At 39.5% G+C, this 27,878-nt stretch overlaps 1 protein-coding gene and 1 non-coding gene across 5 annotated transcripts in view; one reads left to right on the top strand and one right to left on the bottom strand.

The window, feature by feature from the left end:
* Nucleotides 1–224: 224 nt before the first annotated feature.
* Nucleotides 225–27,878, top strand: part of ANO1 (anoctamin 1) — a 171,749-nt gene continuing 144,095 nt past the window's right edge. For 3 of the 4 annotated variants that reach the window (XM_029060991.2, XM_029060992.2, XM_029060993.2), the window contains exon 1: nt 225–712. In XM_029060991.2, coding sequence (XP_028916824.1) covers nt 655–712 — 58 coding nt within the window. In that variant the 5' untranslated portion in view covers nt 225–654. The remainder of the gene's footprint in view (nt 713–27,878) is intronic. The other variant, XM_029060994.2, reaches the window with a different exon arrangement.
* Nucleotides 18,697–18,836, bottom strand: LOC114810475. The gene has a single exon (XR_003758174.1). It is a non-coding gene; the product is annotated as a small nucleolar RNA SNORA7 (small nucleolar RNA).

Raw genomic sequence — 27,878 nt, 5'->3', positions numbered from 1 at the left:
GGGAGCCTCACGTGGGACGACCTGATTACCCTGTATCTCCCCCAGCAATTAGAACAGTGCTCTGCACGTAGTAAGCGCTCAACAAATACTAACATTATTATTAGGTGAGTGTGCATCCCAGTGTTTAGTGGGGCTGCCGGTCGGTGTCACGTGGAATTCCTCGTTCCCGTTGAGCCGCAGCGTCTGCGGGCGGGGAGTGCGGGGCTATTTAAACTGGCCGCGCAACGCTCTTCGCCTCTCTCTGCTGCGGGGACAGGACAGGGTTGGGGTCGCAACCGCAGGACCCTGCACCCTTGCCCTCTGAAAACTTTAGAGCACTCCTTTAGGGAGGATCAAACAAAAAAAAAAAAGAAAAAAAAGAGGGGTGAATTTAATTAGGACCCCAGCCGCGTTTTTAAGTGGTGGCTTTCTTCATTTACCTTGTTGCCTGATTGTGGGGCGATCTACCCCAGAGAGCCGTTCTTCCCTGCGCGTCAGTGGCTGCTGCTACTACTACCGAAGGAGGTAGCGGAGGAGGAGGCTGCGGATGGTCGCCTTGAATGAAAAGCCCCAGTTCCCCCTCCACATCCCGCCCCCAAGGAAGGAGCCCTCGCGTTCAGGCATTTTAATCTTGCTACCAAGTTGCAGCTGAGCTTCTCCGGGCTGGCTTAAGACATGAATGAGGATGACATTGATCTTCAAAGAATACCCCCTGAGGAAATCTGGGGACCACGTAAGTATCCAAAAAGAAATAGGAAAAAAATGCAAAAGACCTGCAGAGTTTGGGGAAAGAGGAGGTTGGGGATGTCATGACAGGGAAATGCCTTCCCCCACCCTCCCCTCTGGACCGGTCGTTTTTGAATGGCGAGATAAATATGGGACTGGATGAGCTTTGAGGTGGTTTCACTCCAACTCGTATCCTGGAAAGGCAGTAGGGATTGACTCCCTCCCAGGCAAGGCCAAATGCTTATGATAAGAAAATAATTTCCTAATGTGTGAAGTTTGATGGATTAGGCAGTGATGTTTTGTGACTTCTGAACTGAAAATATTTTCATCAATTGCTTCCTAAATATAGAAACTCTAAAATGCTATTTTCTATACCCTGAAGGATGCCAAAACAAATCCACAACATTTTAAGCCAGCAAAATATGAATATGCTCAATAATTCATGTAGGATAGTCAAAGCATAGGGCTTTAGGATGTTTCTAAGCAATGTATTTGTGTATATATGTGTGCTACTTTGGATATCTATTTGGGATATAAGGAAACTACCATGTCTCAAAATAATATTGTAAACCACAGAGAAGCTCAGATGAACCAGCTGGGCATTGAGAGTCAGGGATAAATAGTTCTGAGGAAGGGGCAGAGGAGGTTCCCTAGTTTTTACACATAAATCACTGTCTTCTATTTTTATACCAATAATCCTAAAATAAATGACCCAGGCAATGTTTACTAAGTGATTGAGCTTATTTAATAACCTTTGAACTGGAGGAAAAAAACAAAGTAAGCTACTAAGCAAGGAGTAGTATACTATGTTTTATTTGATTATACTACTGAATTGCACCCAGACGAAACAGAGTAATTTATCATTTCCATGTTAAAATCAGAAAGCTAAATCTAACTAGTTGTTTCTAAGTATAGAATGGGTAGTCCTTTTCCTTGCTTTTCTTTTTTTTTTTTCATTCCCACGGAGACTGCTATCCCAAAGACTGCTTATTAAACAGCCAAATATTTAACTGGACTTTAGCCCATTTCTAAAAGTAACACTGTATGCTCATCAAATCAGACCTACCAGAGTGGCTCAGAAAGAATGGGAGCGGATGGGGTCGGAGGAAAGGGAGAAAGTACTTAAAGCAGTTGGGCTCCATACCAATGTATTGTTCTCATATACTTTCTTATAATAAATAAGGAAGTCACACTGTCATCAATTTCAGTGATGAGCTCCTGGGACCAGGAAGAGACAAAGGGAAAACTAAAGTGTTATCAAAACACCTTACCAGATAAATTAATTGGCAGATGAAGCTCCAAAATATTGCTCATAGGTAGGATGAAGATGACTTACTCAATCAGGCTAAAATTTCTGCATCCTTATGGGTAGATTTGGAAAAAAAAATCTTGAACAAATGGAATCACACTGAATAGTTTCAGAAACTAGAACACCAGAAATAATCCTCAAATAAAACAGCTGACAAAGATCCGTTTCTGCTATTCCAAAGCTATTAGAAAGGAAATATCAAAATTTAGTGATGATTCATTCCATATATTATGTGGAAACTCATTATGGTTTGATTAGGTTATCTCTGATTGGGGTGGACAATCGTAATGACACCCTTGGTGTTATGCATTAACATCTCCTCTGGGAGGTCAGTGTAGCTCCTCAGATTTTAATTCACACAACTTTTCAGTGTGCAGGATTCAGCCGCCAGATCTCTATTTGATATTTGGAGGGAATCTGAGGCTGAGATACATGGTAACTTGCTCAAGGTCTCTCTGTGAATTGGTGATTGGTAGAGGACTGTAGTGCACTTTTCTCAACTCTGACCCCAGAGTTCTGGTCATTACTGTAGTACCACAGCCCCACAACAAGTCCAGTGAAATTAAGACCTAGAGACTCTGGTTATTTGCATTTACAAGCAAATTGAATAATGTCTATTGGGTTATTGACAGGGTCTGATTAAATTTAAGCTTTCTATCTTTAATTTTAGGACAGTTCCCTAGTTTCATTGCAAGCCTAGCTAATGAAACTTATAATGCTACTAAATATGAAGACAACATAATCATTTTTATTTAACTACTGTGAACTTTGTTCCAAAAGTAGCCACAGGAAGTCACAAAAACTACCCAACTTTTCACTGGTGGAACTGTTTCTATTTGTTCAGGTTTGCATCTTTAGCGGGAGGTCTGCCTCAGTCATAAAGGAAAGTTTAGGAATGCCAGTCTTATCTCTTCAATGTGCTCAGAAGTGCTTTATGCTATCGAGAAGGGTGGGGAGCCACTGTCAGTGGAATCATGACACAGCAGAATTGGACGCACGGTGAGGAGTCCTGCCTTTTTACTTCTGCTGAAGATACTATAAGAGCCCTGTTCCTACTGTGGCATTTTCATTATGAAATGATGAGGACTAGAAGGCCAATGTAGAAGGCAGAAGTTTAGCTCTGAAAAGGTGGGAAAGATTGGCAAGTGAAGAAAGCGTGCTAATTCCTACAACTCTAGCATCTAACCTGTACTAAATACTTATATTTGAAGCTGGGCAAATTTTCAAGAATAATATGTAGGAAAGCAACTTCAGAGGGAGGAGATGAGACATGTATAATCTGCCACTGGTCAGAAGGGCCTGGTAGAGACTCAAGTCAGTTAGCAGGCGCGTTAGCTCTCTAAATCAGTACAGTAGAGTAAACCTATCATTATAGAAAGGAGGCAGTTATCTGCAATTTCCTTGATAGTGGTGGGTATTTTATCTGGCATGAACACTAGACTAAGTATACTTCTGGGCTTTAATTTGACCTGTATCATGCATTTGCATATAATTCTGATGTGCAAGATTGACACTGTTCTGCTGGACTGAATTACTTTTCCAACCTCTTAATGTACAATCTGTAGAGCACATGGTACCACTTTCAAACAGTGTAATGAAGCATTAAAAACAATACAAACCCTCAGAAATCCATTTGACATTCAATTGCCTGGTCATTAGGTAGGCAAATTATTAGTCTCATATGTTTAGCACCACAGGTAGAGGCAAATACATTGTGTCTGCCTGGACCAGTAATTTCTATTCCTTTTCATGTGGCAAGTCACGTGGCTTTTGTTATTCATAGAATCTCTTAAACCATGTCTGCTGCAATCAGAATAATTTGTGGGAAATGTTTAGTTTGGAGACCAGCTTGGATGAGTAAAAACAACCTGGGCAGTGTATTTGTGACTTTCCCATTCTTGATCTGATTTTACTATGAGATTCAGTGTGCAAACATCACTCTTACACCAGATTTTAATCCTTTTTCTGGAATTGTCTCTGATCATTGCAGAGCTTATGGTTTTGCATAATAAAAAAAAAAAACTTTCATGGTATTTGTTTGGAACTGCTTAAACTGTTAGCCCTTGGGCACTGATGCTGCTTTGGACCCACTAGTCAACATAAAATAAGAAGCGGTGGAACTTGTAATAAAGCTAAAGAGATTGGTAAGTGCCAAAGAATCTCCTGACTGGCAAATTTGAATGTCTTGAGTGGGCAATTTCCAAACCCTGAAGTGCTTGTAGCAGTATATTCCTGACTGAATAGACTTGACAAATGACCTATGGCATAGCAAATGCCTCAGTTTCTCTGTGAAAAATAGGCACTGTGGGCCAGGCTCCTGTGGCTGTAAACCTAGAAGAGGCTGCACAGTGCTGAGAGCAAGTGTGCCTAATGGAAGGACCATATGCATGAAAGTTAGAGGATATGGGTTCTAATCCTGACTCTGCTACTTACCTGCTTTGTGACTTTGGACAAGACACTTATCTGTGCCTCTGATCCTTCATCTGTAAAGTGGAATTAAATACCTGTCCCCCCAGACCATGAGCCCCATGTGATACAAGGGATTGTGTTTCACTTGATTACCTTCTACCAACTTACCTACCCCAATACTGTTCTTGGCCCAGAGTAAGTGCTTAACAAATACCACTCTTAATGTTAGTGCCTGGTAAGAAGGAAGTAAGGTATTTTTTTTTTGTTTTGTTTTTTAATTTGAATTGCATTAGTGACTCAAGGTAACACACTGTATGTGTGACTGGGCTTGTGGGGAAAGGTTCTCATAGCCCCTCCCAAACAGAGCATAGTCCCTGAAGGGGTGAAAGGAAGCCAGAATGGTTGCGACACCACACCAGCAAAACAGCAAGGACCAGTATGGCAGACAGCTCTAGCTATGGCGAAAGCCAACGGGTGCTCCCACAGATTGCCTTCACTTGCAACAGCTGGTGCTCAATGTATAAACTTGTCTGTTGTTTCACTTTAACATCACATCCATCCCCCAGATTGAAAATCTGCCCTGTAGGGATGCCTGGAGCCGTCAATGCTCAGGGTTGGGAATAGAGCCTCATCCTGTTTTTGTCTTTTTCCCAAAGTGCTCTGCAACAGAGTTGTATATGCAGAGCATCAGAGACTCTTTTGGTATAATATCCCTTGGCCTCTGAGGGACTTGTGGCAGTGATTTGGTTCTGCAAACCTGGAGTGTTTTCCCCCCATATACTCTTAGAAACATGCCTGGAGCAAGACTCCACTGGAAGAGGCCCTCAATATGTGCTCAGAATGTGTGTGGGTAGTCCTGGGTTGAGGACTCTTGTGACCTGCTTCCTCCCTCCCCATCCCCATATCTCCTTTTCTGTGGGAACCTGGGCCAACTTTCTTACCAATTCCAGGTCCCCTTGCATCCTTCACACCTGGCCCGTCTCCCCATGGTACAGAAGGATAGAGGAGGAGAACCAGAGACTAGAGACTGTAGTTGGATGGCACCGGTGGCCCAGATGTGGGCATTAAGTTGCTCATTTTCAGTTTGTCCCCTGGTTAACTCTTCTCCCCTCTTCCCCTTCCCACCAACCTACCACCAGCCCTCCACCCCTCTCCAACTGATGTGGCAGTCTCTTGTCTGTTCTGCCAATAATTTTTCTTTACTTTCATCCCTGTTTATCTTTAGGATTTTTTTTCCATCTCTGAAGTCAGGTGATGTAAACACTCATTCTTGTATTATAGTTCTTATAATTATACACTCATTTTTGTTATTCTTTCTCTTGTAAAAATATTTGGTAGGGTGTAATGTAGAAATCCCATCTGACTTTGTGTTGTCCAGTATTATTAAAATTAGATTTTCCTCTTTGCCTTTCCATTTACCTACACTGCCCTTCAAGAAGATATTGTTGGACAAAATGGCCACTTTGGGACCCTCTCCACAAACATTTTCATGCTTTGGGTGTGGATGCTCAAAATTTTCCCAGATTGCATAGGGAAGGTTTGCATTTGTGGTACCAAACCCCAGAACTGAAGTGTGAATGCTGATATCAGCAATGGAGGTTATGGTAAGCGCTCAATAAATATAATTGAATGAATGAATTATTTACAGGAATTAGAAATGGTGGCATTATACTGTAGTACAGCAGAGATCCATTAAGCATGTAACCAATCTCTTAGACTTTAGCTGAGGCCAGTCGCTTGTTCCTTATTTCACAAAAAATTACTCTATTGGCACAGTGCCCCAAATTATTCTAGGATATGGCTGAAAGAAGGTACAGTGTTTTGAAATCCATATTTCCGTATGTAGTCAGCCAAACATCATCCCGATGGTGGCATTCAGATGCATATTTCAAGTTTTTTGGGAGTTGTGTGTGTGATGAATGGTAAGCTGAAGCTTCTATAAATAAAGCAGTGTTTTTCTTTTTATTTCCTGAGTCTTAATGTATTTTATTCATGACTCTTGGCCAGATGACTGAGTTTATCAACTCAGAGTAATCCAAAATTAAATGTTCTCATCTAAAACAGTGGGGAAACTTCCTCTTTAAGGCCTTGCCCCATCTGTACTTTAAGGGGTGTCTTATGTTCACCAAGAACTTTTAGCCTGTTGCATACCCCACCAGAGTGTGGGAATTTCAAGAAATGCTAGGTGATTTGGGTGGGGGTGATAGGAAGGTCAGACCACTTGGATCATTTTAAGAACCTAATCTTACTAAAACAGTTAATATCCAACCTTTCAACTTTTTCCCTAAATGATGTAAGACGTAACTTAATCCTAGTCTTTTTGTACCTCTTGATATGATATGATTTGCAATATTGTGTTTATAACATTCATTGGAATCACCTCATCCCTTGAGTCATCACAGAATATTCATTGATACCAATTACTCTCATTAGATCAAGAAAGGAAGACTTCCTCTGGGAATGAACTCTTTAAAGCTTGGCCCCCAGTTGAGCATTCTCAAAGATGAGATATGTTGAATGTCAAATCTCCTTAGGCATAATAGAGATGATTTTTTTATGCCACTGTTAATGATGTGTGTCATCCAGATCAGTTTTGGAAAATGATTCAGAACGAACTCAGTGTTTTGCCGAATGTAGGCATGCAATCAGTACTATTGATTGAATGGGGAGAATTACTGTAACTACATTAATTACTGTAACTACATTTCTGTATGTCTTTAAATTAAGGAAGGTTAGCTACTATTTAATGAATTAATTACTAGTAACTCCCTCTCTTCCATAGACTCACACTGTTCCTGATATCTTGGATGCTGAATGCCAAAACATCATATTTCAAGTACATTCTTTCAAAATGTCTTCGATAAAGGAACATGCCCAGTGGACATAAATCTTGGGCTCTGTGTCTTCCTGTGTCACTTTAGAACTTAGATACCAATAAAGTCAATTCTCTGAAAGTCTTTTAATTAGACCCTAAAACAGAAGGAGAAAAGTAAAATCAGAATAAAAACAAAGACAAATTAAAATTGTCTTTTTTCAAATTTTGGCACTGTCTTGCCATATCTGACTAGTGATATCATAATTTCAAAGTTTCCAAAACTCATAAGTACACTTTTTATTTTTGTGTAAGTGCTTCCTTTCTTCTTTGAACTAATTGTACTAGTGTGAGTCTTAAACTAGGGTCCTATCAATCAGTCAATCATATCTATCGAGCATTCAGTGTGCAGAGTACTGTACTGAGTGCTTTGGAGACTACAATATAACTGAGTTGGTAAACAATAATAATAATAATAATTGTGGTATTTGTTAAGCATTTACTATGAGCCAGGCACTGCGGTGGATACAAGCAAATTGGGTTGACAGAGTCCCTGTCTCTCATGGGGCTCCCAGTCTTAATCCCCATTTTACAGATGAGGTAGCTGAGACACAGAGAAGTGAAGTGACTTGCCCAAGGGAGACAAGTGGCAGAGCAGGGATTAGAACCAGTGACCTTCTGACTCATGCTCTATCCATTATGCCATGCTGCTTCCTTACCCCACAATGAGGTTACAGTCTAGAGGGGGAGACATCCATAATTTATTTATATTAAAGTCTATATACATAAGCGCTGAGGGAGTGGTGAATAAATGGAGCAAATTCAAGTGCAAGGGTGATGCAGAAGGGAGTGGGAAAAGAGGAAATGAAGGCTTAATGAGGGAAGGCCTCTTGAAGGAAATGTGCCTTCAATAAGGCTTTGAAGATGGGGAGAGTGCTTGTCTATCAGATATGAAGAGGGAAGGTCTTCCAGACCAGAGTCAGGACATGGGCAAAAGGTCGGTGGAAGATAGATGATATTGAGGTACCGTGACTAGGGTGGCATTAGAGGAGCAAAGTGTGCTGGTTGGGATGTAGTATGAGAGCAGTGAGATGAGGTAGGAGGGGGCTAGGTGATTGACTGCTTTAAAGCTGAAGGAAAGGAGTTTGTTTGATGCACAAATGAATGGGGAAGCACCAGAAGTTCTTGAGGAGTCGGGAAACATGGACTGAGCATATTTGTAGAAAAATGATCCAGATGACAGTGTGAAGTATGGACTTGAGAGGGGAGAAACAGGAAACAAGGAGATCAGCAAGGTCACTGTTAGAGTAATCAGTGTGGAATAAATAAGTGCTTATCAATACTATTTATTGAATGCTTACTTTGTGCAGAGTACTGTATTAAGTGCATGATAGAAATGAAGACATGATCCCTATACCATTAAACAATCTATTTTGCTCAGGCCTCTATGCATTTTGCCCGAAGTGTTAGGATACCCTGGATAATTGCTAACATAGCTCTGTTGAGAATTATTTTGCTGTGGAGTCTTTTTAGAGATGAATTTGGGAGAAAAATGCTATTAAGGAACTTAAATGTAATATGCAAAGATAACTTTAAACTTTGCCCTCAGTTGTTCAAATATGCCTATCTACTTGCTTCTCCTTCATGTTCAAGAGTTTTCAGTGGAGATATATATTTTTGATCCAAATATATAAAAGAGCAAATCTTTGATGGCAAACAAATGTCTTCCCCATGTAGACAAGAATGAATGTTTCTGGAGTTTGAGAAACATTCATCCATCTCATTTTCTACTGCAGAAACCCAGATACTCACAGACCTGTCTAATTGTACTTTAGGTTTCTTCATTCATCTTCTGTCCACTCATCTTATTCTACAGCTACCCAAGAAGCTCTGAAAAAAACAAATTTATAATGCCTCATATAGAAGAGAAGAATCAAAACTTTCTATGGACTTTGTAGGAACTCCTGTCTTGGCTCCCGCCTGTGAAAGAGTGTCTCTCTTCTTCCTGTTGATTAATTAAAATGATTATACCACAATCAGGAGAGGGAAAGGAGGAAAAAGATTATCTTCCACATGGAATCCTTAGCCAGAAAGAAATTCTGAAAGGCAAACAATAGCATTTAGATTCCTTTAGAGTGTAAGCCCCTTGTGGGCAGGATGCAAGTTTACCAAATCTATTATACTCTACTCTCCCAAACGCTTAGTACACTGTCCTACACACAATAAATGCTAATACCCACAATTGATTTATATTAGGCTAAGTGAAAAAAAAGTCCCTGTGAAGATGGAGTCTCCTACTGGGAAAAATTGATGAGCTTTCAGGTCTGGGAACTGCTTTCAGCCAATCCATATAAATAATGACAAATTTTTATGAGTTACATATCTCCATTGTATTGGGTTGAAAATTTCACTTCTGTGTGTGGCTTGGGAATTTGTTTTTCCTAATGTGCATCCTTGTAATCTCTAGATAGAGAACAAAAACAAGTCACAGAAAGGAAAGATTCCAAATGTTTCTCAAGCTTTGCTCCATTTTAGTTCCTTGAGATAAAAATGGAGTGGGAATAAGGGGAAAAGGCATTTAGTGAGATAAGAGTGTAACTGCATTACCCCCTCTCTTCTTTTGGTTTTATAACTAGAAATTTGCCAAGTCTGTAGGGAGTCCGAATGCCTGGTTTAAATGGTGACCTCATTTGCCTTTCCCAGAGGTTTTATTCAGAGGCTGTTTTGCACCTTTTTCTAATTTCAATTCAAATCAAATATAGCCCTATCATGAAAGTGCCCATAGTTCTAGGGATGGATGGTCCTAGTGATGAGTGCAAAAAATGAATATGTAAAATGCATATTTCTTTCAAGCTATATTAAAATTTAAGTCCAGGCCATCATAACTGTTAGAGAAGCAGCGTGGCTCAGTGGAAAGAGCATGGGCTTTGGAGTCAGGGCTCATGAGTTCGAATCCCAGCTCTGCCACTTGTCGGCTGTGTGACTGTGGGCAAGTCACTTAACTTCTCTGTGCCTCAGTTCCCTCATCTGTAAAATGGGGATTAAGACTGTGAGCCCCACGTGGGACAACCTGATTCCCCTATGTCTACCCCAGCGCTTAGAACAGTGCTCGGCACATAGTAAGCGCTTAACAAATACCAACATTATTATTATTATTATTATAACTAGTCTGGGAGGATGAGATTAATTTATTGTGCAAACAAGAATTGTTTAACTACAAACTGTATATTAAAGTCTTAAAAAATCATGAACATCAGTATATTGTCTCTCCCCTCCAGTCCATACTTCACTCAGCTGTCTGGATCATTTTTCTACACAAACATTCAGCCATGTTTCCCCCCTGCTCAAGAACCTCCAGTGATTGCCCATCCACCTTCACATCAAACAAACTCCTTACCCTCGCCTCCCCTCCTACCTCACCTAACTACTCTTCTACTACAACCCAACATGCACACTTCACTCCTATATGTTGCCACCGACCTCTCAAGCATGTCATGCCTCTGACTTGGAATGCCCATCCTCTTCATATGTGGCAGACAATTTCTCCACCTTCAAAACCTTATTGAAAGCACATCTCTTCCAAGAGGCATTTCCCTAACTAAGTCCTCTTTCCTCTTTTCCCACTCCCTTCTCCATCATCCTGATTTGCTCCCTTTATTCTCCCCTTCCTCAAACCCGCAGCAGTAAGGTACATATCCTTAATTTATTTGTTTATATTAATGTCTGTCTCTCTAGACTGTTAGCTCTTTGTGGGCAGGGAATGTGTCTACCAATTCTGTTATTTTGTACTCTCCCAAGCACTTAGGACAGTGCTCTGCACACAGTGAACACTCAATGAATATGATTGATTACAGCATTGTAAAAGTCAACTCCTCAAAATCAAATGAGATTCTTAAGTGTGCTTTTGTTCAAAATTATGATGAATAAATTTAATAGTAAACTATTTTTTCTCTCCTTAGCAGCATTACTATCAGAGCTTGTGCTGAAATGGCTGTAATTCTTTTAAATGGTGACCTCATTTGCCTTCCCCAAAAGTTCTAATTCTTTCATGTTTAAATATATAGATCGCTTCTGGTTCAACTTATAAGAATTAGCAGCTTTTACCCTCACAAAGTCAACCCCCTCCCTCTGGTTTACACAGGCATTTTTTTAAAACCTAATTTCCTAGTTGAATTCAGAGGAAAAACAAAATGGCCCAGAGTTTGACGTGCACAGCTTTTGTCCAAAACAGGACTTTTTTTGCTTCTCACATTGACAGAAGACTATAGATTATAAGTGTTAAAAGCAAAATAACTTTTTAGAGGTGTTCTTGATGCTAAAAATAAACAAAACCTAAAACCCAGCTGAATTTATGGACTGTCTCCAGCTATCCAGTAAGGGACAATTCAAGTTTATATATGGTTTTCTGAGTCTGATGTTAATGAGCAGACCCAAGTCAGGTGCAAAGCAAGCCAGGTATGCTTTATTTAATTGACATGCCTGACCCAAGTCCTCAAAATGGGGAGAGTGTTGCACTGTAATGACCTTTCAGATGAGCCTCACTGATTCATTTGCCCCTTTTACCACTCATATGTCCTGTAATGCTCTTTGAGATTATAAAATTTAAAAAGCAACAACTTTCTTTTGAGACTCAGATGGGGAGACTGTCTCCCTAACTGAATTAATTGTCTACCTTAAAGAACAACTCAACATTAATTCAGCAGGCTTGCCACAGATTGGCTGGCTTCTGATTAGCTCATAGATGGAAGAAATAACCCAGTATCTTGGACATCTCATCAACATATAGGTTGAGTCCTGTCTAATTTCCTAGATTTCCACTGTAAGGGTTTCTCTCTTCCTAGCCTCCTTAGAAATACAAATTTGAGGTGTTTGATACATTATTTTTCCCTGCATTTTTACTTCTTGAACACTAAATTCTAAGACTCCACAAATTTATTACAGTAAGTGTGTGTAGATATGTTTATATGTGAACTTCAAAATAAATTTTATATAGTCAGCTCACTTAGACCAATCTATTGCCAATCTTGTGCAGGTTAGTATTTTGAAATGACTTCTAGATCTTTATTTCTGAAAGTTACATCATTTTAGTTTAGGATTAAAAAATGATTTTCTTTGCTAGGTCTTCAGAGATAAAACAGAGACAGAAAGAAACATAAAATATTTTAAAGTAAACCATGGACTAGAAGTTTTCATTCCACCCCGGAACCTGAGTAATCATTATTTTTAATGCATCTGCTTCCTTGGTTGTCCCCTCAAGTTTTTCCCACATCAGTCATCTGAGGGATCTCAGCAATGACTCTTATTAAACAGAAACAAATGCGCTAAGACTCAGTGATAAGGTTCTGCTTGTACAAAGGTTCCAAAAAAGTAAAGAATCAGAGTTCTGGACTCTGAAAGCTCTACTGAATCATAGAATCAAAGGACTTGGGGTCCTCCAGAGGACATGGAAGTCCATCCGTATGTTTCCAGATGGGCCTCAAGCTGAAAGCAAAGCACAGAAAGGTTACCATTTTTAATTAAACCCGGGAAGTCTAGAGCATGTTAACTCAATCCATAAAGCTGGAAGTACTTGAAACTCGGCTTCTGTTACATCGATGCATTTTCCCAAGAAGACCTCATATTGGGTGGGGAGAAAAATAGGAAAGAGACTATTGAGGGGGTGAGTCATGATGTGGTTCTTTTAATGAAACTCAAGTGGAGCTCACTCTGTTTTCTTTACAGAACTTCAACCTTTCCACCTCTTTCAGCTTCCTGCCCCTATGCCAACTGCAGATAGGTTTGTCAGGAATGAGTGAAGGAAAAAAATAGTTTGTCTTCTCTGGTTCACATGAACTGTTTTGAACTGGAACAGATGTGGACATGAGAAGCCAGTGGCTCCCTCGCTCCACTTATTCTCCATTCATTTACTCAAAAGGCACAGAAAATAACCATGGATAAACAGAACAATATTCCCCCAAATGTAATAAAACTGGAAAAATGACACTTTAATCAAAGTAAATGCATTCACCACAACTCTGTGTTGGGCATCAATCATCTAATTTCCACTCCAATGACTGGTTGTGATACACAAACATACTACAAAGTAGCATTGTGCATTATCAATTCTGAGGAATTTTCTGAGTTCCAAACCAGTTTTAAAACCAAAATACATTTGGGAAACTTTTAATTTATTTTAGGAAATGATGAATACTTTTCCCCACAAGACTTCATAAAATATTAATGTATTTGCTAATTGATCCATGTCCAGTTTTCTTTGTGCACACCCTGAAGGTTTATTTCTGTATCCATAGGACTGCTTTTTTTCTGACTAATGATAATATTCATAGGCCAATTTCTGCCGTTAGACACTCCTAAGTAGTCCATTAGAATAGAGTATGTCCAAGTATTGCATATTCCCTGTGGGAATGATTCCACAGTGAAAAAGAAAATCTCCCAAATTAGCCAGGGATTTGATGGGGCTAGTATTATTCTTGTTTTAAAGAATTTCAAAGATGGAAATAGGGGTTTTTTTTTACAACTTGGCATTTTGAAAAGAAGGAATTCTGATTTCTCTACATGCTCCTTTATACAAATTTGAACGCTTTTTGGTTTCAAAAGGTCAGCTTGCTTATGAATTTCTGCAACTATGTCAGGTACCTCTGTAGAATTTCCTATGGCTTTATTTTGCTTGCCTTGTTTTTCCTTTTTCTTGTATAGCACTATTGAACTTTTTCTAGACACTTCAAAAGGCCAGTGATTTTTAAAAATTAAAATTTTCATTTAATCAGAATTGTTTTGCTCTTCTGATTTAATGTTAAAATGAGAAAAAGTTACTTGTAGATGAAGCTTATTAATTGTTCACAATTGTTACTCTGAATTAAAAATACCTTAGTAGTTAAGCAGATGAGTTTAAGATTGTTAGAAAAGTATCCCCCATGTTTTTTGCACTAGCTAAATCCTTTTGTGTGTCTGTTTTAAGTGTCTACTATTTTAAGTAGTCTGGTTCTTAAGCTTATGAGGTGTTTTTTTTTTAATATGAATTGAAGAATTGAACCCACAGGGGGCAGAAGGAGATAAAAAGGAATGCATCCTGTTTTCAAGCCTAGGAAATAGATCAATTCATTAAAAACAATATATTTAGAAGAGAAATATAAACATCAGTAACCACAAGGCTTACTAACTAAAGGAAAATGTTTAACATAGAAAGTAATAACTCTTGACACTTAACAGATATTCCTGATTTATAATTTTTTTAAGGGTGATAGTTTAGTTCTAGCTCCCCCAATCCCTTCCCTGCTCAAATATCTTTATATTAAAAATATCAGATTGACGGTGAATGTGTTGGTGTACCTTCAAAAGAAAGAAATGGTAGAAGAGGCTCTAAGTAAAAGGACAGCAGTATTTTCATTTTCTTTGTCTTCATTTACTGCTATAGAAAGAGACTACAGTTTCAGTGTCTGGCATTTATGTGCCTTACAAACCTTAGCCCCCAAAAGTTTTGTGAGGTTTTATATAAAAGCATATCCTCTTCAACTCCAAGAGATAAAATGGAGGCAAGGAAATGGCATTAAGCAATTTTCCCGAAACTATCTCCTTTGCAGCCAAGTTCAGAAATCAGTTTCTGGCCCTGAGTTTTCAGAGCAGGTCCCCAGGAAGCAGTCTCTAGTGTGCAGAGGTCAGAATTAAGTGAGACCAAATTCAACTTCCGAGGCCCCAAAACCCACTGTCAAAAAGTTAAGACTAAGAAGCGTCCTCCCATTGAGCCCAGATCACACCGTTCTTGCCTTAGTCTCTGAGCTGTGAGCACTCTGAATGGCTAAGGGCAATAAATATCCACTACTAAATTTCGTGGACTCAGAATACAAGAGATTCCTTCAGTTAGTCAATGGTATTTACTGAGTGTTTACTGTATGCAGAGAGAGCACTGAACTAAGCAGTTGGGAAAGAACAATACAATAGAGTTGGTAGACTTGGTCCCTGTCCTCAAGGAACACCCTCATGAATACAGTTTGACAGTCCGCAACCTCTTCAAAAGGTAGGGCAACTCTCCATAGCTCACTGGCAAGGATCCTATGTGAATTTCTGTGCTTTTCCTAAGTAAAGTGTTTGAAACTAGAGTCTAAATGTTGGTTTGTTTTCCTGATACTTAGCCTAAAATTTTCCTTTTTGTAGTTATTCTCAGTAAGTTTGGAAATGTGTATATTATTCTGTTCTCCAATCCACGTTTTCTTTAGTTTAGAAAATGCTACACTTGTTTTAGCCTTTCTCATAGGTCATTCTATCTACGAACAGTTTTCTGGCTCTTCACTGCACCATTTCCAAAGTACCCTTGTCTAAGAGTTGTACTCCAAATTGGTTACAGAGCTTTTCTTAATTACCCAGACTTTTAAAGGGGCTGACTTTAAAAAGGGCCTAGATTCTGCCTATGTTAATGATGCTAAGGATATCTGATTTATTAGACTTCTAACACTAAAGGGATTTACTGCTAGTTAAGCACAGAAAGGCAAAAAAAGATTAGGTTGAGTTCATTATTGGCTAGGAATTTGCTTAATAACGATGATATCTATTAACCATTTAATCTCAATCACTGTGTTAAGCACTGGAGCATATAGATAGAAAATATCCAATCACCCACCCAGGGCTCACAGCCGAAGAGGGAAGAACAGACTTTTCCCCCTGATTCATAGATGAAGAAAATGAAGCACAGAGAAGTTAAGTCACATGCCCAAGGTTATAAATCAAGTAAATGGTGCAGCTGGGACTAGAAAATGGGTTTCCAGACTCTCCAGCCCATTTTCTTTCCAGTAAACCTCACTGTCTCCTTGAGGACTACTAAAGTTCCTGGGCCTACCTTTTACTCCACCACCAACCTTCAGTGACTGCCTATGTAATCCTCTGGAGCGGGGTTGGTGGAAGAATCAGAGATGAACAGTAGGAAAGTCTAAAATTGAACTTGATCTTGAGGAAGACTTGCTGAGAGAGACCTGGGACAGGTTTAGAGGCTTGGCATAAGGTTCAAAAAGCTAGTCTTATTTTACAGTGTGCAATCCCAGCTAGTATTAGGTTGGTGTTCAAAGTAAATTTGACCCATACTATGTGGGTAAGACAGATTTTTTATGGAAAAATTATTTTCCAAAAATACAGCATGCTCCTGGTTCTTGCAGGCAACTACCAAGTCATTGCTTCTTGGGTCAAGGCAGTGCTATTTGGAGGTTAGTTTCTTGCTTAAAACATAGCTGTGCCTAGTGAATGTGAAGGAACCTATTTTGAAGTAGTTAAAGTCTGAGTGAGGGTTCTAAACAACAAGTTGTCATAAACAGCTTGGGGGTAATTCTCAGCACTACCTTTGGTCAGGGCCATCACTGTAACATGGTTGGGGGAAGGTGCAGGGTTAGGGGCAGTTAATCCAGTATGGGGAAAGGGAGCGTATGGGAGAGTATCATAGAATGGAAGTTGCCGTTGAGTCTGCCTGTGACCGCCTGCCATGGTCACATTGTGAACATTGCCTTCCTCTCCCTGCTCCCCCCAATAAGAGATCATTCAGCTCCTGGTGCTGCTCCCTAGGAAACCCCAACTGTCGACAAGCAGAGCTCCAGAGAGTTGCTGCCACCCAGTGAAGTAGGGGGAGGGAGTGGGGCCAGTCAATCAATCAATGGTATTGATTGCTTACAGTGCTAAGCACTGGAGCAGAGCGCTTATAGTGCGCAGAGCACAGTACTAAGCACTTGGAGGAATACAATTCAGTAGAGTTGGTAAGTTGTTATAAAGAATTTTACCATCTAGTGGGGACTTGGTAATGGGCCTGGCCTGTATTCTTAGTATTCCCTTCCCCACCATCTTGGGAACCGGTCTTCTGGGCCCTCTTTGCCAAGAGTTGGTCACCCCTTGCGCTCCAAACTGCCTGAGGTTCCATTGAATGGAAAAAGTGATGGAAGACCTTTATTGGTCCAGGGAATGGCAGGAGAAGAGTTTAAAGAGCAGAACTTCTGCTCCCACAGTTCTAACATTAGGCACCTTCCACCCAGCCAGTGGAACTCTGGAGAGCTGCCCTGTGGAGGATGTAATGGAGTAGTGAGCAGAGGGGTGTTGTGGGACCAGGAAGTTTGGGCCTCTGACCACTCCAACCCTCTCTCTACCATGCTACTAATAGACAGCTTGCTGGAGTGCCACTCTCCAGGAGAGGTGGGGTCCCCTGGGTTCAGAATCCAGGGTAATTGTCCTAATTCATCCTACCCTATGGTCAGGCTTTCATGGATCATCAGACTGTAGACTGTACAGAAGCAGCATGGCCTAGTGGAAAGGGCATAGGCTTGGGAGTCAGAGGACAAGTCACTTAACTGCTCAGTGCTTCAATTACCTCCTCTGTAAAATGGGGATTAAGACTGTGAGCCCTATTTGAGCTAGGGACTATGTCTGACCCAATTATCTTGCCCGTCAATTAGACTGTAAGCCCATCAATGGGCAGGGATTGTCTCTATCTGTTGCCGAATTGTACATTCCAAGCACTTAGGACAGTGCTCTGTACCAGAGTAAGCGCTCAATGAATACTATTGAATGAATGAATGAATTAATTAATTAGCTTGTATATTCCCCAGTGCTTAGTAGAGTGCCGGGCACATAGTAAGCACTTAACAAATATCACCATTATTATTGTAAGCTCCATATGGGCAGGGAACATGCCTACCTATTTTGTTATACTGTACTCTCTGAAGAGTTTAGTTCAGTGCTCTGCACATAGTAAGCACTCAATAAATACCATTGATTGACTGATTGATGAGACAGAAGCATTACAGTAACTAACACAATAAGTGAGGGAACTATATGACCCACATTGCCCTGTTAAGTCACATCCACCAACACTCCCCCGCCACCCCCACCACCCCCGCCCCCTTACACACACACACACACACACACACACACACACACACACAATCTATAGGTCATTAACCAAGACATCATTTTCAAAACCAAGAACATTTCCTACCTATATATGTCAAGTTTGGGGGTTGTGTTTTTGTAAACACCATATTAATACCTGTGACTTAACTACTTACCAAGTCCAGTGCCGTGAACATGCACGCAAACTTTCTTCTGACATTTTTTGTCTGGTATCCAAACAGACTCACATTGCCAGAAAAAAAGAAAGCCCTAATTCCCTATAACACTCTGGCCAAAATATATAGTGGAAATATCCTTTATGTCAGAACTGAATGCACACCTGTAGACTCTAAGCTCCTTCTTGGCAGGGATTGTGTCTATCAACTCGATTATATTGTCCTATGCTGTCAAGTCATTTCTGACTCATAGTGACTCCATGGACACATCTCTCCCAGAACATCCCGCCTCCAACTGAAGTCTTTCTGGTACTGTATCCATAGAGTTTTCTTGGTAAAAATACAGAAGCCTTCTTCCACTCAGTAAACTTTAGTCTCTGACCTCAACTCTCTCCTATGTGGCTGCTGCCCAGCACAGGTGAGTTTTGACTTGTAGCAGAGATTGTCTTCCACCAGCTAGCCACTGCCCAAGCTAGGAATGGAATGGGTATGCCTCTGCCTGACTCGCCTTTCCATAGCTGAGACTGGTAAAGTACTGGAAACTCTCCAGGTGCGATCCTGAGAGGGGTCGGTTATATTATACTTTCCCAAGAATCCCATGTTATTTTGGTATAAAGTAAGATCTTGGTGATCTTAAAAATTCCGTAAGTCTATGTATGAAATAAATGAATGATATTTATTGAGCACTTAGTGTGTGCAAAGCACTGTACTGAGCTCTCGGAAGAGTACAATATAGCTGTTGTTAGACACATTGTCCACAATAAGCTTATAGTCCAGAAGTCATAAATTTATGTAAAGTATGTGATAATCATTTTTACTTTAAGGAACTATAATTAATGCTGTTCAAATGACAAAGGCAATCACAATAATCTTACTGTTTTACATGTTACAACAATTGTTTCAAATTCACTGTTATCATAAGTTTAGTTGGGTGTACTGTAACTGTTTAAATTTCATGGTTAAAGTAAATTCCCTCTATGGTAATGAAATTACAGTGCAAAGTATACTGTGATTTTTAGAGCTGGGATTGAGTGTGAGCACATTTGACTTGTAATGACAGGTAACATGATATATGGCCATTGAAAACTGTAATTTCTCAAAACTAAATATCCTAGATATCAAAATAGAATACCGAATAGTGAGTCGATATAAAAACTATGGTTGGTGTGGGAGACCTGTATATTCTGACAGAAAGTATCTAAATTTGTGGTTAAGCTAATGTTTATCATGTTCACCAGCAGCATTTTTTCCCTATTTCCTAGTTATTTTGTCCAAATAATTCTGCCAAAATATGGGTCCCTGATGGGACATTAATCTTAATTACTTGTTTATTCTTAGAGCTGAAGCAATATGAATTGTCTGTCTTTCTGCCTGTCTGATTGAAGTGCATATAAATAGCAACAGCTCCTGTGCAATATTTGCCTAGTAATATTCCCAGGAATGCTATATCCTTCGTTTCTAAAGAGATATCATAGCGGTTGAAATAGCATGCAATTGAGTGTCAGGAAACCCAGGTTCTAGTACCAGCAATACCACTGGCCTGTGTGTGACCTTAGGTAAGTCACTTAACTTCTCTGTGCCTCAGTTTTCTCATCTGTAAATAGAAAATATTTCACTCAGTAGTATTTATTGAGTGCTCATTGTGTGTAGGGCACTGTACTAAATTCTTGAGAGAGTACAATATAACAATAAACAGACACACTCCCTGCCCACAGTGAGCTTATAGTCTACAGGATGAGCTTATGTTCTAGAGGACTAGCTTATAGTCTAGAGAAATATACTATTTTCCTTACCTCTTAAATAATGATCTCAGTGTGGGGCAGAATCTGTGTCCATTCATGTAGTAGTATATATTAATTACTACTATGTGTAAAGGCCTGGGAAAGAAATACATGGATGAGGCAGTACATGGATGAGGCACAGACATAGTTCCTAGACCTTAGGAATGCACATTCTAAGAATAAGGAGGTGAGCAAATTGTATGTATCCCGATGCTTAGCACAATGCTTTACAACTAATAAGTGTTTAATAAATAGCATAACAATTTTATTAATACATCTTAGAATGGGAAGAAAAATATTCCAATGAATTTGAGTGCTTGCTGAGTACAGAGGACAACTATTTGGGAGAGTACAAGAGAATTAGTAGATATGATTCTAATTTTAAAGAGTTTACAATTTAGCAGTGGATATGGGCACTAAAATAAATTGCTGAAAGGAAGAAGTAGCTGAGAATAAAATTATGTACATAAATTCTACAAAGGTTTGGTAGAAGTTCAGTCCTTAGGTGGTTTGGAAATGCTGATTTGGCAATTAAGGGATGTAAGGTGAGGAAAGGTGTCCTGAGGGAAATATTATTTTAGAAGGTTTTTGAAGATGAGAGAGCTGTAGTGTAACAGATATGGAGAGAGAGGGAGTTAAATGCAGGTCATTATGTTTACGATCACCCTAGGCCCAGAAAGTACAGATAAAATATTACTTCTGGATGTTGTCTTCTTTATTCCATTCACCATTCTTCAACTACTTGGCTTCTAGTGATCAAACACCACATTAGTCCCTGGCAAACGCCACCCAGAGACAACAGAAGAAAAAGGCAGTTATTACTTAGAGAGTCTAATAGATTTCTTCCTCTGATCCAGCAAGGATCTGACTAATGAGAATGCTGCCTTTTTAGACCCATGAGGTAAACCCAATTCTGAGTCCAAATCTTCAGTTCCTCTTCTTCAAAAACCCGATTCTGAGTCCAGATGTTCAGTTCCTCTTCATCAAAGTTTAAAATGGCTTAAACTGGTTCAAAAAAGCTTAAGCTATAAGAAAAGGCCGATAAGAACCTTCTCTAGGCCACTCATGGTTCCAATTCACTTAGCCATGTCATCCTCACCACTCGCCTGCCAGACAAATCTTCCTCTCAACATGTTCATTCATTCAATCAATCGTATTTCATCCATTCAGTCATATTTATTGAGTGCTTACTATGTGCAGACCACTGTACAAAGCGCTTGGGAGAGTGTACTACAACAGTAAGCATAGTGCCTGTGCACAACAAACTTACAGTCTAGAGGAAGAGACAGACATTAATAGAAATAAATAAATTACATGTGTTTGGGAAACCCAGTATGCGCCTACCAACAAGGGCATCAGAATTCTCTCACAAACACGAATTCATCTGAAAACATAACAAGATAATAGGGACTGTGGGAATAAAGAGATAAAAGATGAAATAGTGAGGCATGCTTCAAAGATTAGCCTTCATGGCCAAAGAAATGTGGAAGGCAGAAACAAAAAAAAAGACATAGAAATTAAGAAAAATGAAGAACCCAATTGGGAGGGGAAAGAGGAGTGTTGCTTTGTGATTTCCTCCTCTGAGCATTGTTTTATTTTAGTCTGGACTAATTTCTTTCAGGCCCTGACCATGTGCTAATTGCCTAGTTGGACTAGCATTTACTGAGATCACAAAATTGCTCCATCTATTATGTATAATTGTCCTGGTAATATATTTATTCAGGGCTTCTATTGCCTCAAATGGGTTTTAGGCTGGGGTAAGACATCTGGACCTATAATTACTGAACTTTTTTTTTTTTACTCTGGGAACCTTGACTATTACAGTAAAATAATTTGCTGTTAAATTACTTGCATTCTGGTGAGTTCTGAAACATCCCCAGCTATATTCTAGAAGTCACAGAAGTGACCAATATGGTATTCCAGTCCGTGTCTCACAGGGGGCTCACAATCTTAATCCCAGTTTTGCAGAAGAGGTTACTGAGGCAGAGAGAAGTTAAGTGACTTGCCCAAGGTCACAGAACAGACAAGGTCACAGAGCAGAGAAGCAGACAAGTCAGTTTTGAAACTACTCTCTTCAAATTCCACTGGACACCCCCTATTCCTAAGATTGTGAGTTTTGGTGATCAATAATCCACATTTATGACTTTGTAAATTTAAATCCTTCCTTCTCCCAGCTTCCAACTTTCCAGGTAGAAGAATCCTAGTTTTTTCAGTCAGTGTTCATGACAGAATTTCTCTATGCCCCTAATCGTCTTTGCTACCCTCTCCGTCTTTCCTAAAATGAATTGGCAAGAACTGACTATAGTATTTTAGGTGTATATGTTGGTGAAATTAAGTTCCAGTGCTGGTCTAAAGGCTGAATTCTGTGGCTGGGTCTCAGTTTCTGGGAAGGTGTGGAGGTAGAGGAGAGGCAGTGAGTTTAAGGCACCAAGTATTCTGGGAATCTTAGTTCCCAATAATGGTGCTTTAGCCCCAAGACTGTCTAAGCTCTCAGTTCCTACTCCTTCCCAGCCTGGAAGTCTGAGCTCTCTTGGCATCATGCCAGACACATTCTTCCTCTTGTAGGGGACCTATATGCAGTCCTTTTATGGTCATGAATCCTTAAAAGGACTATGTATTAGTCCAGTGCTTAAAAAAATTGTCTCCCTATGAAGAATTGTCACCCTTCAAATCCCTGGGACAGGTTCCCTGGCTCTCCCAATGGTAGATCCACCCAGGAGCATAGGAAGATTTCGGGAAAGGTAGGAAATGCATGGCCACAATTGGTACTGAAACCTCAAAACATCAGGATTTCATATGTCACTTGCTCCAATCCTAAATAAAATGGATATTGCTTTTCATTGCTCTTCCCAGATTCACATTTGCATGAATTACCTCCAGGTCTGGTTGGTTGCTGTTTTTGTACATGAACCTAGCTATATTGGAGGTTTCTTATTTGGGGCTATTCCACTCCACCACAGCTTCTAGGCTGGAGTTTCCACCATTTCAGCCTGCCCCTTCACTTCACGTAGCGAGGCCCAGTTGCACTTGCTGTCTACTCCCAGCCCCTTCCTCTGCTGATCTTCACAGGAAACATGTATATACAACAGTATAACCATCACATTCAAGAAAGTGTCACCACTGTATGTCAATAAGCTTCTAGAGTTACCTGTAAAGTCATATAAATCCACAACTTGCTGAAACTAGACTAGACCCATCTTCCCCTCTGGGTTTAAATACCTGGGGTTTAGAGGGGCTACAAAGAAAATGATGCACTAAGAAAATATAAAGGCTTAAAATCTAACCATTGCTGGTCAGTGGTCTGAATTTTGAAGTTACTGATGCTTTGAAACTTTGGTCTAGCCCGGGTTGACTCTAATGTAGGGAAAATTACTGTTCTTGAACTACCTTCCTGCTAGAATAAAGAAATGGATCATGTTGGGATACTTTTTTTACAGGCAGTCATGACTGTTTCCGAAATTTAGAGGTGCCCACTCACCAACCTGCATCCCAGGACTAAGGTCATAAAGGTCATAAATTGGTAGACCACAATTTGTATACAACAAGATGCCAAATTGGGCATCAGTAAACCACAAAGTTAGAAGTGTTCTTTTATCTCAAACAACGTCAAACACGTCAAAACAAACATGAATTATTTATTCTAAAAGAACAGGACAGGAATTAAAGCATTGATTTGTCCCTCATTGACTCCTGTAGGCAATTGTTTGACTATCTATATCCACAGAATGGGATGTGTTTCCGTGCAAGAAAAAGGATGATCTCAAAGTATTTATTTTCCTGCAAAACTTGAAGAAAGATTAAACATTTAGCAACAAAATGAATGGGAAGATGCACAAGAGGCAAACACATTTTTACCAAATCAGGATATCACTAAAACTGTACCCGGAAGGAATTTAGAGCTTGGTGTGACTATTAATTTAAATTGTTATTTTTTCTTTAACAAGTGTGTACAAGTGGGGATTTTTGGCAAGATGGAAACCAGGATACAAGGGCAGGACCTGGATTTGGAGGAAGGGCGTGGAAGTTTGGCTCGGGGATTTAGACTGGTGCAGTGAGAGTTCAGCAACATGGATGAGATTTCTGCAGACTTGGAGAACGTGTTCCTAGATACATAAGATTGTGATTTTAGTGACTGCAGTACTTTTTATTTTCACCTGTAGTTAGCTTCAGGTGACTGAATTTACTATTAATAATAAATGTGGTGTTTATCAAAGGCTCATTATGTGCCAAGCACTGATCTAAGTGAAGGGGTGGGTGTAAGATAATCAAGTTAGATACAAACCCAGACCCACGCAGGGCTCACAGTCTAGAATGGAGAGCAGGTATTGAATCCCCATTTTACAGATGAGGAAATATAGGCACAGACAACTGAAGTGTCTTGCCCAAGGTCACAGAGCAGGCAAGAGGAGGAGCTGGGGTGTGAACCCAGGTCCCCTGACTCCCAGGCCCATGCCCTTTCCTCTAAGCTACGCTGCTTCCCAGTTTGTGAATGATCTGAACCTCTGGCTTCACCTCCTCACTCTTGGTTATGCTATTATGTCATTTTCATTTTTTTTCAATGGTATTTGTTAAGGGCTTATTATGTGCCAGACATTGTTCTACGCACTGCAGTAGATACAAGGTAATCAGATTGGACACAGTCTCTGTTCCACATGAGACTCCCAGTCTTAATCCCCATTTTACAGATGAGGTAACTGAGGCACAGAGAAGTTGTGACTTGCCCCAGGTCCCACAGCATACAAGTGGTGGAACCGGGATTAGAACCCAGGATTTGTACCAAGATCTTTCTGACTCCCAGTCCCATGCTCTATTCAGTAGGCCAGGCTGCTTTTTTTTGAACCACTGCACCCCAGGGAGATGGTGAGCAGAGGTAGTAAGAAGGCAAAATCAATAGGTTGACTACCTTTGGTTAGCATTTTGATGAAAGACTTGGTAAAAGAAAAAATAGAAATTAAAGGTTTAAATGATTTCTTGGGTTATCAGTAGTTTATGCTTTCAGTGCCCCCAGTGGATCATTATTCAATTGGACATATATTTTAACAAAATGAAATAATTTCCAGTTTTAACCCAATGTGGGTTAGTGGTTAGAGCATGGGCCAGGATGTCATATGGACTTGGGTTCTCATCCCGGCTCTGCTATATGTCTGCTGTGTGACCTTGGGCAAATCATTTAACTTTTCTGTGCCTCAGTTATCCTATTTGTAAAAATGAGGATTAAGATTGTGAGCCCTCTGTGGGACAGGGACCGTGTCTAACCTGATTAACTTGCATCTATCCCAGCGCTTAGTACAGTACCTAGCACATAGTAAGCGCTTAACAGGTACCATAAAAAAACTGTAGAATTTAAGCACTTACTATATGCCAAGCATTGTACTAAGTGGGGAGGTAGGAAACAAGATAATCAGATCAGACACAGTACCTATCTCTGCTCGTTAAAATTAAATAGTTGCCAGGGTTCTCTGAATTACAAAAATCCATATCTTAACTAAAATTTGAACATAATATATACCTTCTTGGATTGTTAGGTTTTCAGTATCTCTAACTACATGTCAAATATTCAGCATTCAGTATTCCATTGGTTTTTTTTCTAATTTTATAGATCAAAACAACTTTGATGAAGAAATGTATTTATTTGTAAATTTCATATTTCACGATCACAATACTGACTCAAAAATTTCTAAGAAAATGACCACTATGTCATTGATAGGAATATCTGTCTTTTTCCCTAGACTTTAAGATCCTTGTAGGCAGGAAACATGCCAACCAACTCTGCTGCAGTATGCTCTTTCAAGCATTTAGTGCAGTGCTCTGTGCTCAGAAAATACTGTTGATTGATTGGCATCAAAAACATTTTAAAACAAATTAATAATATTCTCAATCATAATAAATTTGAAAAGAAAATTATATAGTAATTTTGAAACAGATCAGTATTTGGTTTTTAATAAACTATAATTTGAATTTATAAAATCCTACAAAACTGTTTTCTTTTTAATATCATATCTCTTGATACTGACAGTGTTGGGCTCAGGTTACTAAAATGAACTGAAGTATGCTGGTATTGGTTGTCTCTTGAATGAATAAATGAGTCAGGAAGTGATTTCAATTTCATGCCAATCAGTGGAATTTCCAAGTGCTTGCAGTCAATACCTTTTGTACCTTATTGGTAATAGTAATAGTAAATGATGTTTATTTAGTGTGTTGTAGTTGCAATACATTGTAATAAGGGTTTGGTAATTTGCCACAGAACCATGAGATCTATCCTCTCCCAACTAGGAGCTTACTCTTAAAGAACCGGGATATCTTATTAATTAGTGATATTTACTGAGTGCTTATTGTGTGCAGAGTGCTGTACTAAGCACTTGGGAGTGTATGTTTCATGCCCACAAAGAGCTTACAGTCTACAGGCTAGTGAAAGTCAGAGAGTCAGGCTAGTGAAAAGGCAGAGAAGACTCTTGTAGGTTATTTCAAGCTGTATTTATGCTGAAATAGTTGAAAGGGTCAATCTGTTACATTGATATTTATAAACAAATTGCCTCTATTTTGCATGAATAATAAGGAAGGTTAATTCACAGGGATGTTGCAACGTGCTGAATGCTGACGACGTTCTTTGCAAATGATATGTTAAATGATTTATAAATTAAGAATAAAATATCATTTCTAAATATTGTGGTAAAAGTAAAATTTTTTCCATTTTATGGGATTATTTTAGTCATCCTTCTGTACTTAAAGTCAAACATAATATTAAGGTTTGATTCCATTTTATTTCCAGTGTTTAGCTTTGCCCCAGAGCTTTCAGATAAACATTTACCAAAAAGATAGACTAGAGCATTTTGATACTTAAAACAATGTAAAAAAATTTCAGTATTATAATAATAGAAATATATAGAAAAAATTAAATCACCCAGCCTGTTAAATCTTGAAAAGGAAATTTCCAAAAATATTTAAAAATCATGTCAAAGAGCACCTAGTCTGTTATATATCTTCTCTTGCACTTCACTTAAATCTTGTTCCATAATGATTAGAAAACCCATCTCTAGTTCTCTAGAGGGTGACTAGAGAAGTAGCTAGCTAGATTCTTAGTTATCTCAGGCAAAAGTAGGCAAAATGAGAGAATGCTTCGAAGCTTGGGGTTGAGAGGCCTGTTCTTAATTCTGACACTGACTTTTGTGTAACTTGGGCACAGTCAGTCACACAGCACCTCTTTCCTCTCAGGGACCTTATTTTGTCCAGAAATAGAAGTGTAGAAAGTAGATTGTTCCCTTCTGGGAGGTGCATCCATCCCTTTCATCCCACAAGGGTGCTGTTCAGCTCTTTTGCGAATAATTCACTGTGTAGTTGGCAATATTCTTTCAACTCAATCACAGATTAACAGATCCACAGGGATCATATCTCACAGTAAAGTGGACAGACTAGTTTCAGGGCATTTTATTTGCCAGGAGCAAACAGGTTCTTCTTGAATCTTATGTTCTTTATGCCATTTCCTTTACTTTTTGTGTATCCCTTGGGTTCACCTGAACATATGTCACATTGTACTACCCTGATGCCTTACCTTCCTAAGGCACTCTATTTGTCTTTTGCAACAATTACTTTTAATGTCAATTGATTTATGTTTTTTTCTGGCGGTTTATCCTAGAATTGGCAGAGTTGAAAGCAGTGTAGACTAGTGAAGAGTAGAGGGCTGGGAGTCAGAAGACCCAGATTCTAGTCTCAGCTATCCCACTGGCCTGCTTGGTGACCTAAAGCATGCCACTTAACCTCCTGGAGTCTCAGTTTTCTCATCTGTAAAATTGGCATATCTGCCTCTCCCTACCTCTTAGACTGTGACAGTC

This window comes from Ornithorhynchus anatinus, chromosome 3, assembly GCF_004115215.2.
Source record: "Ornithorhynchus anatinus isolate Pmale09 chromosome 3, mOrnAna1.pri.v4, whole genome shotgun sequence".
In the NCBI taxonomy this organism is placed as follows: domain Eukaryota; kingdom Metazoa; phylum Chordata; class Mammalia; order Monotremata; family Ornithorhynchidae; genus Ornithorhynchus; species Ornithorhynchus anatinus.
Note: the sequence above shows the minus strand (reverse complement) of the source record. Positions and strands in the feature narration are given on the sequence as shown.